At 40.3% G+C, this 14207-nt stretch overlaps 1 protein-coding gene across 1 annotated transcript in view; it reads left to right on the top strand.

Annotated features, from left to right (window-relative positions):
• zfpm2a (zinc finger protein, FOG family member 2a) overlaps positions 1 to 14207 on the top strand; it is a 163136-nt gene that overhangs the window by 52520 nt on the left and 96409 nt on the right. The window contains exon 3 of the mRNA XM_036558337.1: positions 781 to 882. Coding sequence (XP_036414230.1) covers positions 781 to 882 — 102 coding nt within the window. The remainder of the gene's footprint in view (positions 1 to 780; positions 883 to 14207) is intronic.

Genomic DNA, 14207 nt, shown 5'->3' with positions numbered 1-14207 from the left:
GTTGTGATAAGTGCCTTCTATTTTTTTGTACAGAAACATCAACATTTATGAGTCGGAATTGAAAATGTCAGATTCAGTGGGTTTTTCGCTGTTCACACTGATACACTGACAACACATCTGTGTCACACATGAAGAAAAAGATCAGGGCCACTTTTACCTGCTGTGTAAACAAAGCCTGATTGACTCTGTTAACTTTACCTCCAACCTGCATACCTTTGACAACATTTTAGTAAACTTTAGACAGCTATTGTTAGCTGACCTCATCTCATTTGTTACGAGACCTTTACCTTCGTAGTCATGCAGGTAGTTCTCACAAAACAAAAGTAATAAAAATAATAAAATAATAATGAAAATAATAAATTTTGGTTGTATTGTCTTAGCTGTAACAAATGTTGTTTACATTATTGCTAATGGGAATCACACATGGGTTCAAGAAAATGGGTTTTATGGAGGGAACCTGAAAATATTTAAACATCTAAGTTTGCTGTCATCTTTTATAAACGTTCAGATGAGCTTGATTTGCCTGTTGTCAGTGGCTCCATGTTGACATTTTTAAAGCTTGTGAATTGTAGTTTAATTAAATCATTCTGGAGCCACTGACAATGGGTAAATCACGTAGATCCCATAATTATCAGTTAAAGACACAATTTAGGAGTTTTGTTCGTTACTGATAATGATCATTGATCAAAATATATATATATATATATATATATATATATATTTTTTTTTACGAGGTGTCAATAGACATGTTAAAAGGAACTGTCTTTTTCCATATTCCAGGAGAAGAGAACAGCAGCAGAGAGATAGGGGATACAGACATGGAGGGACAGAATGAGAAGACTAGACACCCCCCTCTGGAGTCGGAAGAATGGGATGGACCAAGTAAGTGTCCTCAATAAAGAGTATGTGACATTGTGATATGACTGTGTATGCCTACATGTGATGGTATGTGCCATGCAGCATCTGGCTTGTCGTCTATATTAAAGATGAACTGAAATAAAGAGCTTGATCAGCTCATATAGAGCCAGGAGGAATCTAAATTAATTGCAGTATGTAGGTGCAAATTTGACTGTGTAGGAGTGCATTGCTAGTTCACGTTCATATTCAAGTGCTACTATTGGCTTTTATTCACTGTTAGCCAGAGTTAGATTTTTTGTTGTCAAATTGTACTTTTAGCAGCGTAATTTCACTCCACTGTCTGTATTGAACTCAGTGTGAATCACCCAGCAGTAAAATACATCCCAGGGTTGAGAACTTTGACATGCTGGCAATTAATAGCCTACTGATACTGTACTGCAGTGGATGTGTTACCATCAATAACACATAAGATTATTCCCCTGCTCTTAATTTCAGGATTGCAGTGTTGACTTGATTTTGAATAGAAAACAAGAACAAATCTGAAGTGTTTAGGCTTGAAGGTCTCCTGATCATTTCACTCCCGCTATCTGGCAGGGTTTTGGGTGACATCAGATCGTCCCTGGCCTTTCTTCAAGCGTTTAGCCCATTAGCTAGCGGCTAGTAATCACTTGTAAGCGGCCCATTATGACACGGTTTAAATGAATCCATCTGGGATCAGGGGATTTGAGCCGTTCAATAGCAGGGCATCTAAAGATATCCTTGACAAGGCCGCTGTACGGAGGTAAAACTCTGAGCTCCCGCAGAAGCTTTTAATGAGCACTAAAATTAGTGGCCAGCGATTCATTGTTTGAATTAAAATTTCCACATTGGTCTTGCACTACATCAAGCCTCATGTAAGCTCTATGTGAAATTGAAAAGATCCAGACATGTTCAATGAGGAAGGCCCTGCTACTGTGATACTAGACTTTTAGTGAATGAACAAATTTACATATATGTATTGGAATGAAGTAAATATCAGGACTACGACCTATGAAGTGTTTACATCTTTAGTACCCGAGATTAATTGGGGTCTAAAGGTGAACTGAACTGACAAAGCTGGCCAAATACTACTTAGATGAGACTTTTGTAGACATGGAATCTTCATGCCGTCTTGTGAGTACTTCGTTTATTCCCGTGCATGAACATAGACATATCTTTTATTAAAAGCAATCCTATCTTTTCCTTGCATCGCTTTGCTTGCCCAGGTGGGTAAATGGAGAAACGTGTGCTGAAATATGGCTACTACATGCTTCAGTGATCCGACAAGCGTCCTAAGTTGGACTAAATTGCATTTTGAGAGAACCTTTCGCAGACCATTGGAATGATGGACTTAAATTAACTTATTATCGCCAATGAATTATAAGTAAAGTTAGCAGGGTTGAATGGAATGGATTAAATAGCTTTGCTCCAAAGCTTTATTGCATGTGTGCTTTCACATGGACTGTGCACCCCCAACAGAAAAGCTTATGACAGGCACACACACAAAAAACATATTTATCTTTTCTTCTTGAGGAATCTCATTTTACCATGCAGATTTTCCCCCTTGCTTTCTCAGAGGGTTTGAAGAAAAAACATAGTTTTATCTTGTTTTTTTTTTCACTCTCTCTCTCTCTCTCTCTCTCTCTCTCTCTCTTCTTAAAAGTCACTTCATCAAAGTGATGGATAATACATCGAACAAGATAGCAACACCAGCAATTATTGCTCGCCAGTGGCGTCACATTGCTGAATGCACAAAATATGATTCCCCTTTTAATGCATATGACCTCTAGAATTTATTGCAGGTACATACTGTTATAAAAAAAGAGTGGATTTGGGCAAGTTGGCGCTGGGAACCCCCCTGGGGTGTGTATTTTACACTGACAGTGAATCAGTGTTATCAGCACCTATCAGATAATGCATTTATCATTAAATTTCACATTTGCATTTCAATCTGCGGAAGGAAATGAGCATTGGCAGCGGATGATAAGAGTGCGGCGACGGCGGTAATAAACCATCACTCTGATCAGGCGGCAGCCAGGGCTGAGGGGGTCAGGCCCACAACTACGGGGGCCAGGGAGGGGAAGGAGAAAAAAAAGGAAGCATCACATCTAGACCAAGACTGCAAAAATGCTGAGCTTAAAACTAGTGCTTTAAAAAAAATGTAGGATAGAAAGAGTGGGGGTGGGGGATAGTAGGTATTGTAGCTTAGGGTGACTGTAATTATCCATCCTGTCCAGTCATCAGAGAGAGCGAGAAGGAGGAGAGAGAAAGAGAGAGTGAGACTTAAGTCGATCCTTCTCTTACGCATACATTTAGTCCCGTAAAGACAATGTGTGCTTTACAAACGTTGTGTGTTACCTCATACATTTCCTACAAGTTCGTTTATAATAACGGGAAGCATGTGTGTTACAAGGTTTGCTATGCCAGTGACAACAGAATGGTGAGTTAAACTTCACCCATTTTCAGATAAAAGTAGATTGCAACACACACCTGCTTAAGGGTGGTTGGAATATAGTAGCTCACCATAAAGCTGGTTTCTGTGGTACAACTCGTTTTGATTTAGCAATGTGTAAAGCTTAATAAAATTAGCCATGTTAGCCAGCCAATGGGTGAACTTAAAGGGAAATTTTACTGATTTTTCAAAATTTCTACATAATTCAATAGCTGACATATAAACAAAATCATTCAGGTGCTTTGACGTTCAGTGCGAAACTCAGATTTCATTGCAGTGGTGGTGATGGGCACCAGGGGTCACATTGTCTACAGCACAAATATAGCCATTTTATTTACTATCCAAAGTGACCAGTGAACCTGCATTTGTCTTCTGAGTTTGTGTGTGTAATATTGATAACGGTAAAATTGTCGTAATCTGAAAAAATATGTTTTCTTTGAGGACTATTTTGCCTCTGAACTCACTGCATGTACCTGTTCACCATGAATGGATTTTAAAAATACGTTTTGTTTTTTATCTCAAAAAACAATGTCTCAGACATCAGACAACATATTTGTAATGTTAGCATTAAGTGCTTTCTGTGAGGTAGCTTTACAGTGTATTGTAGCACTTCAAATATCTGGTTCCTCTCACCACCACTATGAACAATTCTGACTCTGTAAGTTTAATTAGTATGGAGCATTTCACTTTAAACCACTCTGAATGACTTTGTTTCATTTAATGGTTATAATTAATCATTCAAAAGTTTTGAAAAAAAAAAAACATGGAATTCCCTTTTAGGTTGAGCTGGTATAGCTGATGTAGATGTAGATTTCATCTGTGCCTGGAAAACCATCTGTTTAGATAGAATAACATTCTGCACTGCCTATTGTAAAAGCATCAGACTACAAAACCCATAAGACAGTAGCTTCATTGTCCATTCAAAAAATCTTTCTGACAGTTAAAATGATTGTATTATTATGATATTTATCAGAAAGCAGGGCCAAAGTCTGCAAGTAGCCATATAGACAGGCATTACAGCCATGAGTTAGTTAAACTAATTTGTCAGATTTGTCTCAATTTTAAATTCCATTCTCCAACACATGATGATTTCACAGATAGCGCCGATGCTTGTCCGTGTTACTGAAAATCTGGTTGCATTACCCGGATAAGATCTCGTCTGCATAACCACAACGCCCCAACCCCCACCCCACACCCATTCACAGACACACATTAGTGTCACAGACCAGCAGGGAATGTTACATGCCTGTGAATTTCTGGGAAAACAGAATGTAAATGAGAGATGTCCTGTTGTCACCCAATAGGAAGCGATCCTCACCAAGTACAGGAAATGACACCGTTCTGAAAATGACAACATTGTCTTTCATGCGGGAGTACAGTGCTTGGGCATTAATCTCGGCACGTAATAACCACATTAACTTTCATATCGTGTCTCCTCTGAAAGGCCATTTCCCCCCTTTTCATTTTTCCTATTGTGTTGGAAAAGTCAGATGAGCATGTTATAATTTGAATAAAGTGGAAAATCAGACAATCAAATATGAACATCTGAAATGACATGACTTCCTGTTCAAAGCGATTAAAAGCAAATTTATTTAGTTAGAGACAGTCTATCCTGTTATCGCTCTCCTTTTTTGTAAATGTTCAGATCCGGAACGTTCCAATTCCCTTTGTTATTCCTGGGCTTAAGTTAGAGCAGGTGCGATTATGATCGGTAACAGATAATTCTTAATCACTCTCCGCAAGGGTATCTGAATAGGATGTATAATGGCCATTACATCTAAAAGAGGGAGGATTTCTTAATGAAGTGACTTTGACCAAGTCCACCTGCTGTGAAGAATCCATTAAAACCAACTCTGCAATTTGTCTTTGGTGCTAAAAACGACTAAAGCCAACTCATCGCCCTAATTGAACTTCTTCTATAATCGCTTTATCATTATGAACACTGCCATTTCAAGTTCTTTTGGGTTCTCTGACATTATTCTTTTACAAATAGCTTCTGTTGCTAAGCCATGTAAGATACGGTTCCAAAGGGAAGACACTCGCTTGGAGAACATCCCTGTGGTGTAATGTAGTCTACTAGAACACCCACTTAGCTCTTGCTGGAAATGTTCACTTATCTCCTCCTCAATCTTCCGCTCCATTCTGCCTCGTTATGGATGTTTGCAGTCTCTTGTATATTAGTGGTGATAGCTTGTACAGCAATTTGCTAATTATCATGGACTTCTTTGATACATATCTTGACACACTCCTCAAGGCAGAAAGAAAGTGGAGAATGGGTGAGGGAGTGGTAATGAACTGCTGATCATGCTAATCATACTGGCTGGCCTAGTACAGCAGACGTCAGTGAAAAAATGAAGTCAAGTACTGCATGTAATTTATATACGTACATCTTTTTAGCATTAAGGAAAGTATAATTTGTGTTTATTTGGTCTTGAACAGATTTTGTTCTTATAGAATTGTATTTCTAGTTATGATCACACAGGATGATGCACATCACTACAAAAAAGTGTTGTAGGCTTGAGTGTCTTGAGTCAAAGTCAAGTTTCAGGCCAAGGATTAAATCCAAGTCCAGCGCATTAGTACTCAAATCCAAGTTTAAGTCCAAACCTCATATATAAAACATATAAAATGTAAACAAGATCTGGGATTTTTGGAATAACTAAACACACAACTAACATATTGAAATGCATTGATTGTCCTCTGATGTAAACTGTGTGTAAATCCTTTCTCCAAATGCCTATACATGCATATTCTCATGAACATCTACACTTTTGTGGTTTGTTCTTGACAAAGCCAAATGTAGCAGCTGTGTGAGCGCATCTGATTCTACCTTACACATATAAAGATGTGGAATTGGCTGGATTAATTGAGTCATTATTCAGTTACTTTCCCAAACTTGCCATCCTTTTTCAACATGTTAGCCTTTTAATTAGTCGTTAGTCACACAGCTTCTTGAACACATTATCTGAGCCATTATCTGAAATCTGAGGGTTTTGTGTTAAAAAGGCATCATCCATCCAGCGAAAAGTAGTCTACGGTTCCTTCATTATCATCAGCAACTTGAAGGTGCATTCCAGACAGATAAGACTATGGTCGGTGCAGTAGCTGTAAAGTATTGCTTATTGGGCAGGCTAGATCTTAGTTTAGCCTAATTCATGTTTATTGATAGAAGTTCAGTAGATTCGTTTTACTAGTCCTATTACATTCCAGAGGTTTTGTCCTAATCAAGCTAAATGACTAAGCTAACCCTAGAGTCCCTCAGATACTCTTTATATGAATAAAATTTACTCTATAAAGTCTAGTTTGCCAGGCTAACTTGGAACTGGTGGCTCAAGAAAAATGCACTTTTGTAGCCTTCTTTCGCTGAAAAATCAGTCTGAATGGCCAAGCTATCTGGACCACAGAGTGAGCATTAAGTAATCCACACCTAGAGCTTATCACACTGCGGCCAGATCTCTGAGCCTGACAAACCTTGGAGCTAGCGAATCTCTGCGCCTCGTAGAGCCTGTCGAGTCCAGCCTGACCCATTACTCTGTGCCAGCTGGGTGCTGGCCACTGGCCTTGGCCAGGTACAAGAACAGACCACCGGGAAGTAGCTATGGATTCACAGGGGGGGGCTGCGTATCCAGCCTTCCCAATCATCTACCCATCAGTAACCGCCCCCTCATCTTCATTCATCCCACCTGTAAGGCCCATTCTTCTTGGACGGGCCCCTCATTTAGTACATGAAACAATAGCCACCTCAGCTTTTAACACACATATGTCAAGCTAAGTGAATTCAAGGAGCAGATGGGCGTGATGGCACGGCAGGTGCCTCAACAAATGTTTGCATTCACCGCGCTGCTATTTATATCACAGCGAAGCGGCCAGGCACAAATATTTGCCGAGGGCCAGTGGGACCTTTCTTTTTCCACATGCGTCAGGATGATCCATGTGCTGGTTGCTTCCATCCCACTCCAGAAGCAAACAGATGGCACTTAGAAGGTCGATGTCACCAGCCTGAAATTCATGTTTAGGTTTTAGGAAACAAGATGGGGAAGAGGGTTGTTCACAAGGCATAAATGTCTTCAGTTCAGCAGATAATTGAAGCCAAAAGTCTAGCTTGCTCGATAAGAGAACAGATAAGGAGTGCTTTGATTGGACCAGGCTCACTTTTTGACTTTAATCATCTGGCTAACTGAGGAAGTCCTGCTTTGTTGATTGTTACCTCAGGAAAATCATAATTCAAAGGCTCTCTCAAATTTATTAAACACTCAAGATTCCTCAGACTTCTTGGTCTATTTCCTTTGATTGCATGCATGCCACACCATAATAAGTAGTAAGTAATAAGTCTTAATTGGCAAAATATGAAAACTAACCAATGAAGTTCTTTTCATAAATAGGCCACCAAACCATTTATTGTCAGTTAATGTACTCAAGAGTTGGAGTCCATCTACAGCACTTTTCCATGCCCCTTGCTGGTTACATATTATGGCTGTCATACCCATGTAAGTGACATTTTTGTCAGTTTTTGTTGGTTTCCATTTGAAAATGCCAGATGTCCTGTACATTGGGTAAATATGTCAGGATGAAAGCTCCAGTAGAAATGGTCTAAAATGTTGCAACAATAGCCGTCATTCTACTGTGATATTGTTTGCCTTGAGCAGACAACTGTAATGATTAATAAAGCTAAATCAGCTAGAATATTGGTGTGGGATGCGAATGCACTGGTTATGAAGGACTTAATATTAGCCCATTAAACAAGTGCCCTTAACTGCCAACCCTGTATACTTGTACTTCTGTCTTTCCTAATTGGCATAACAGTAGTAAAATGTGTGCTTTTGTTTTTCTAAGATATGTTATTCTGTATTTGAATGAGGAGTGTGATCTCTCATGTTTGTTGATTTGTTAAAAATCAGTAAACAATTGATCACAAAATTACATGCTAAAATCTCATTACATTAACATAACAGTCCATCAAGTGAAGAATTTTATTTCCCTTCCTCTACAAAGTTTCCATTTTGGAGATGCAAGATTTTGTTACAACAATATATATTCCGCTACAGTTGGAAATGGCAAAAAATAGATTAATTAAGCGAGCAGCATAATCTGTGTGGACCTTACGAGTCTCTTAATTTACCTGCAAACATCTGCTGAACGACCAAAGACGTACAGAGCCCAAGAAGTTTTTTTCTCATTCTCTGTTTGCCTATTTTTTCCCCTCTAATTATTCGCAGAAGTCCGTTAAGTCAGGGTGTCGTCAGAGGGGTGGCGAGCAGCGAAACGCGCGGCCCAGATGCAGATTAGAGACTCCTGGAGATGAGGGTGTAAAAGGGATTTAATGGTAGGATGGATTAGAGAAATCCTTGTAACAATGTTAAATAATTATAGTTCCAGCCGAGATCAAAGCGCCATTGATTGAACCCCTCAAGCCTTTAGCACATGGAGAGAGCGAGGGAGAGAGAGATGGAGGGGGGGAGACGGAGAGAGAGAGAGGGAGCGAGAAATGTCTTGGAAAGCAAAGATTGGTAAACTGCCGATCAGGCCGGGGCGACTGGTGGCGCGCCAGTGGATCGTGGTAGAAGCTTCGGGATAAAAGATGTATCCTTTAGCAAGGCTCCGTCTGGCTGAGGTGTCTGATAAAGCTCCAGCCGGAACTCCTAAGCGAAGGTTGTCAGAGCCGCTTCCGCTGATACCTAAGCGTTTTAAGGCGACTTATAGACAGGGCCGGGATTTTAATGTATGCAAAGCGGCAAGTTGGAAAGCGGCAGGCTTTCGTTCTGAAGTTGTTTATTTCCCATGTAATCAAGAAGCGGTGACATGGCTCACTGCCACTCATTCGCCCAGCGAGAGCATCTCCTTCATGCCTTTCAGTCATCTTTATACAAAGCGTTTTTCAGCTCTTCTCACAGAGATAGGGTTGTTGTGGTTATTGTACCAAATCAGATTGTCATGACTGTAGAATTCAGAGGCATTGTACTGTATGTACTGTAATGTATGTCTCTGAATTAGGGCTGCGGAAGATGGATAAAGCACCTTATTGTGATCGTATTGCTCAATGTTGTGTGAAATAGCACATTGGTGGACCCTAAATAAGATGTGGCTGAAGATCGGTCTGCATTATTTTGACTAAAAATGATTTTTGTACGTCAGATCATAATTTGACCTAAAAACCTAAGAAGCTGATCTTCAGCCATATTTCATTAAGGGTCTACCAATGTACTGTTTCATATTGTCCATCTTAAATCAGATTGTTTGAAATAGGGTCTGCCCACAAGTCTTCAGTGATGTTCCGTCTGTAATTTTAATTTCTTTGACATCACTATCTCTTTATTTCTTCAACCTTAATCTGCAATTCAGTACCAATTATTGACTACTTAAAAACCATGTTACAGCATTCAGAGTGTCATTGATCAGCTTTAATGTGATAAAAATGTCTATGCGAATTGTGCATTTTGGACGAATTACTGTTTTGATACCCAATACTGTAACTAATAACCAACAGTTCTCCTTGAAAATATTTTCTCTCCCACTCAGCGAAAGGCACACATACACTGCGGACACGTACACACACACACTCAAATAAGGCACAGTGTCTGATTGTGGCGATGAAATATGCAACAAGAGATTAGACAAATCACTCTGCTCACAGTCTTAAAGTGCCCTGATGCAAATTTAGCCACTGATCCGATACGCTAAGAGGCTTTAAGAGAAAACTTCATGCTTGTTAGTTATGGAAGCAATCTGAAATAGAGCTAATGCAATCTAAATACACCCACAATTATAATCGAAACAAAGATACCGCTATTCCACTTCATCGTAAAAGTGATGCATTAAGATACAGGCTGGAGCGTCAAACTCAGCAGCACTCGCTAAGCTATTCAAAGCAAAGAAACTGTGCAGCGCTCAAATTTTTTGGGTTTTTTTTTTTTTTTGCAGTGTGGTAGACCCAACAAGCCTACATCCATCTTGTTTTTCATTCTGTCTACAAACAGCATGTGATTAGTTCAATAGGAATTTGAAGCTCCACTGCTAAATATGGCAGTGATTTTCAGCCCAGTAGGTGGTAGAGTTTGTGTCCTTGGGGATTTCTGCGTGAGGCTACTGTATTGTTCCAGGATGATTAGCATCATGTGGCACTAACTGACTAATGCTATAGAGAGCGCACAAAGGCGCAAAGCTTTTTTTTCCTTCTTATTCTTGCCGTTTGAAGATTGTAGGCTGGCTTTGTGGTGATGGGGAGCGTGTTTATAGCACGTATTTAGCATGAATAGTATGGAGACAGTAGAGCCTTTAGAGAGTTTTTAGATAAAGCTAATTGAAAACTGAATGAAGTAAACTTAGAGGGGCTAAAGTTTATTAATGTAAGGAATATTATGTCACGCAGGGAATTAGAACAAAAAAAAATAAATAAAAAGATGTAAAGGAGGCACTTCCATGTTATCTTCATTTTTTTAAACTTGTCGTATTTGTTGCAAAACAACCTGACATATTAATTCAGTCTAGTGATTTTTGATTGAAAAAACTGTATATTGTTCATCAGTTTTATAAGCATAGGAATACATTAAATTCTAAAGATTATCTTTTACTTATTTACTGGGCTGTTTTGACTTTCCAGACAGATCGACACGCATATGCTGAAATGCTGCTTTGCTAAGCCTAGGAGGACCTGTTAGCATACGTTCTACTTAGCATATGTTCTGGAGGCAGGGGGTTGTTTTGTTGTGCTTGTAAACCCTCCCTCTTGGGTCCAGCTCTGACATATAAAAGAGAGCAATGGTGAGGCAGGGAGGCAATTTTAGGACAAGGAAGCGAACAGGGAGTATTGGGAGGGGGGTTGTCTCTGGGACGTATCTGTTTCAAAGGAGAGACTATTGGCCCCCTTAGTCGCCTCCCCCCCCTCCATCGTCCAGCTGCAGCTTGGACACTTGTGGTTGCTGGGTTGTAATAAATACAGTGTTTTATCCAGCACTGTTATTATCAGTGATACCTGAAAAACAACAGAAATAAATAAATAAGCAAAAATAGTAACGATAATAAAAATGATGATACTTGTAGAAGTTGAAAAATCGAACTTTCTTCTTCCGTCTGTGTGTGTGTGTGTGTGTGTGTGTGTGTTGTGGTATTCAATTATGCAGTTGTCATTGGCATATTAATCATCTTTTCACCAAACATGCCGGCGTTAATTAAAGCAAAGCGCGGATAAAGACGTGTTGCCGGATCATCACTCTGTTTATCGCTGCTCACACACCCGCAGTTAAGTAAATTCAGCCTGTGAGAGGAATTTCAATGCCCCCCCCACCCACCCACCCGCATTTTCTCACTATGTTTGGTAATCTGTGTTTGTGTGTGTGTGTGTATGCGTGTGTGTGTGTGTGTGTGTGTGTGTGTGTGTGTTTATGAAAGAGAAAGACAGAGTGGGGCAGTACATTTTTGTGAGCATGTGCAAGTGTGTACTGTGTGCTGTATGTGTGTGTAAGTGGGAGAGAGGGAGAGAGCAATTGGGCGAGAGAGAATGAGAGCGAGTGAGTGAGCGATTTCCTGTAGTCTCGTGACAAACCTGGAAACTCCTCTATTGTGAGGAGTCCTGCATGCTTGCAGAGAGATGAATTGCGTTGTAATTAGTTGCAGAAGACTGATGGGGCGTCCTCCTCCCTTATCATCACAGTGAGAGAGAGACAGACAGAGAGAGAGAGAGAAAGAGAGAGAGGACTCTAACCTGAGTGTGTCAGTTGACTACGTGACTCACCCTGTCCTCCATCGCAATAAACACAATCTAAAATAGATGTAAGGCTTATTGTTGATCTATTATCAGCATTTACTCAGCGCCACATTTTCACACTTGTGCAAATATACAGCTCTGGGAAATCTTTGCTGATATGCAGGATTCAGCATATTTGTTTTGATTAGAGTAGATGTATCCGGATTTTCAGACATTTTATTGTCATTACGGTGATTATGAGCTATTTTTGCATAAATAACATAGCCCATAGCTCCCAACTGTTTTTTTTTATATGGATCATTCCTGAGTTTAAAACATTTGTAACACTTTTAACTGACTTGGACTAACATAACCCTATACCTTAATTATGTTTGTTTAATTAAAACAAATGACTGAACATTCTGTTTTGTCACATACACATAAAATAATCACAACACTATCAAAACTTTACAAAATGTTTCGGTAGTGATTGTTTCAGTAGTGACCATTTTAGTTCATATTCAGAATAAATCAAAAATGCTAGCCAGTACATGACTAGCAAACACAGCTTTGAACAGTTGTAAATCCATAAAATCATAATATTTTCCAGTAAAACACAAAAAGTTTACTTAACTGCAGAAAGTATGTTTTGGTAGTGACAGTGTTACACAATGAGTTTCAGACTTTGGGACACATTTACTTCAAAACAATGAGATCTAACTGCCCACCATGTGGCCATGAGGGACAGGGATGGTGCCTCACTTTTTGCTTTAAAATGCCCCTGCATGTGGCTAAAATAAGACTTCACCTATGGAGTAAAACTCTGTGTTTCGGTAGTGACATTTTTTTTTTACTGTGGATCTGCAGGTTGAACTAATTCAGTAGAATAGTCCATATAGCTTAAACCACAGCACATCAAGGATTCATTTATGTGTCTTTAGTATATTGTAAGGCACAACTGCAGTATGTACACTGAGGATGGGAATACATTTTTTCAGCATAATAGAAAAATACTGGACACTGGAGGGGTAATGCAGCCTGTAGCAAACAGAAAGCTACTGTGCTGAAGCAATGAAACCGGTTACAGGTGCAGAAGAGGTGTGTGTGGGCATGGATCTCTCTCTCTCTCTCTCTCTCTCTCCACTCCTAGCAGACTTTATCAGCCTCCGCACTTACGGCAGAGTGGCGGGCCAGTCCTCTCCCGCCGCACCTTAAGCACGAACATCTTCGTGGTTTGAAGCACCTGGCTGCTCCCCCTGTCTTCAGCGCCAATCTGAAAGGCAAACAGCCCCCACACCGGCGCACTCAACCCACACACATACACACACACGCATATACAGACGCTCACGCACAATCACGCCTGCTTGTACAAACCCCCTCTCCCCCCCTTCCTTTTTCTGCTGTGTTAGCTCGAATGCGAACGCACTCAAACAGAATGCGGCACAGGAGGGAGAGGACTTCTCAAGGAAGCTAGAAAAAGAGAAAGAAAGAGCAAAGGAGAGAGAGAGAGTGAGAGAGAGAGAGAGAGAGGGAGAGAGAGAGTCTCAAAAAACCTCCACATAACAATGCCGGAGAAAAATCAGAACATTTTCCAGCGAAAGATGGGCCATTTCCAAATCCTTGTGCCCTATCAGACAAATTAAAGTAAATCAAGCATGAAATGAAGCAGGAGAGCCTGGAGATAAGGCTGCTTTAAGTCGTTTCCAGATTAGGATAGAGAGAGAGAGGTGCATCTGCTCCCTGGCAGCCGAGGAGGCTAGTTTCTCATTTCACAATAGCAGCCTGTGTATAGGATTACTTTCCCCTGTCAGTGACATGAGGGGAGCAGAGAGAGAAACACACACACACACATACACACACACACACACAACACACACGTACACACAGCACTCATGCTTATGAACATGCCCTTAAACGTTTTGTCTCTTCTCAAACTTCTTTTTCCCCACATTTTTGGCAGGAGATCTGTGATAACGTCCTGTAGCAGCAGAGAGGTTATGGACAGTTAGGGCTCAAAAAAGCGAGAGTTAGCAGCTGGCGGGAGATGAAGGAGGAAGGAAAGCGCACACACTCTAAACCTGACCCTTCTGGACAATGGGCCGTACCTCACAATGACGTTCTTCCACACTGTGCAGTATGAGACATAAATGATGGAAGAATGTTCTCACTGGTTCTGTCCCATTTGTCGTGGTGAAAGAT

Source organism: Colossoma macropomum, unplaced genomic scaffold (genome assembly GCF_904425465.1).
Source record: "Colossoma macropomum unplaced genomic scaffold, Colossoma_macropomum, whole genome shotgun sequence".
Lineage (NCBI taxonomy): Eukaryota > Metazoa > Chordata > Actinopteri > Characiformes > Serrasalmidae > Colossoma > Colossoma macropomum.
The sequence above is the reverse complement of the archived record's forward strand: the minus strand, read 5'-3'. Positions and strand labels throughout refer to the sequence as shown.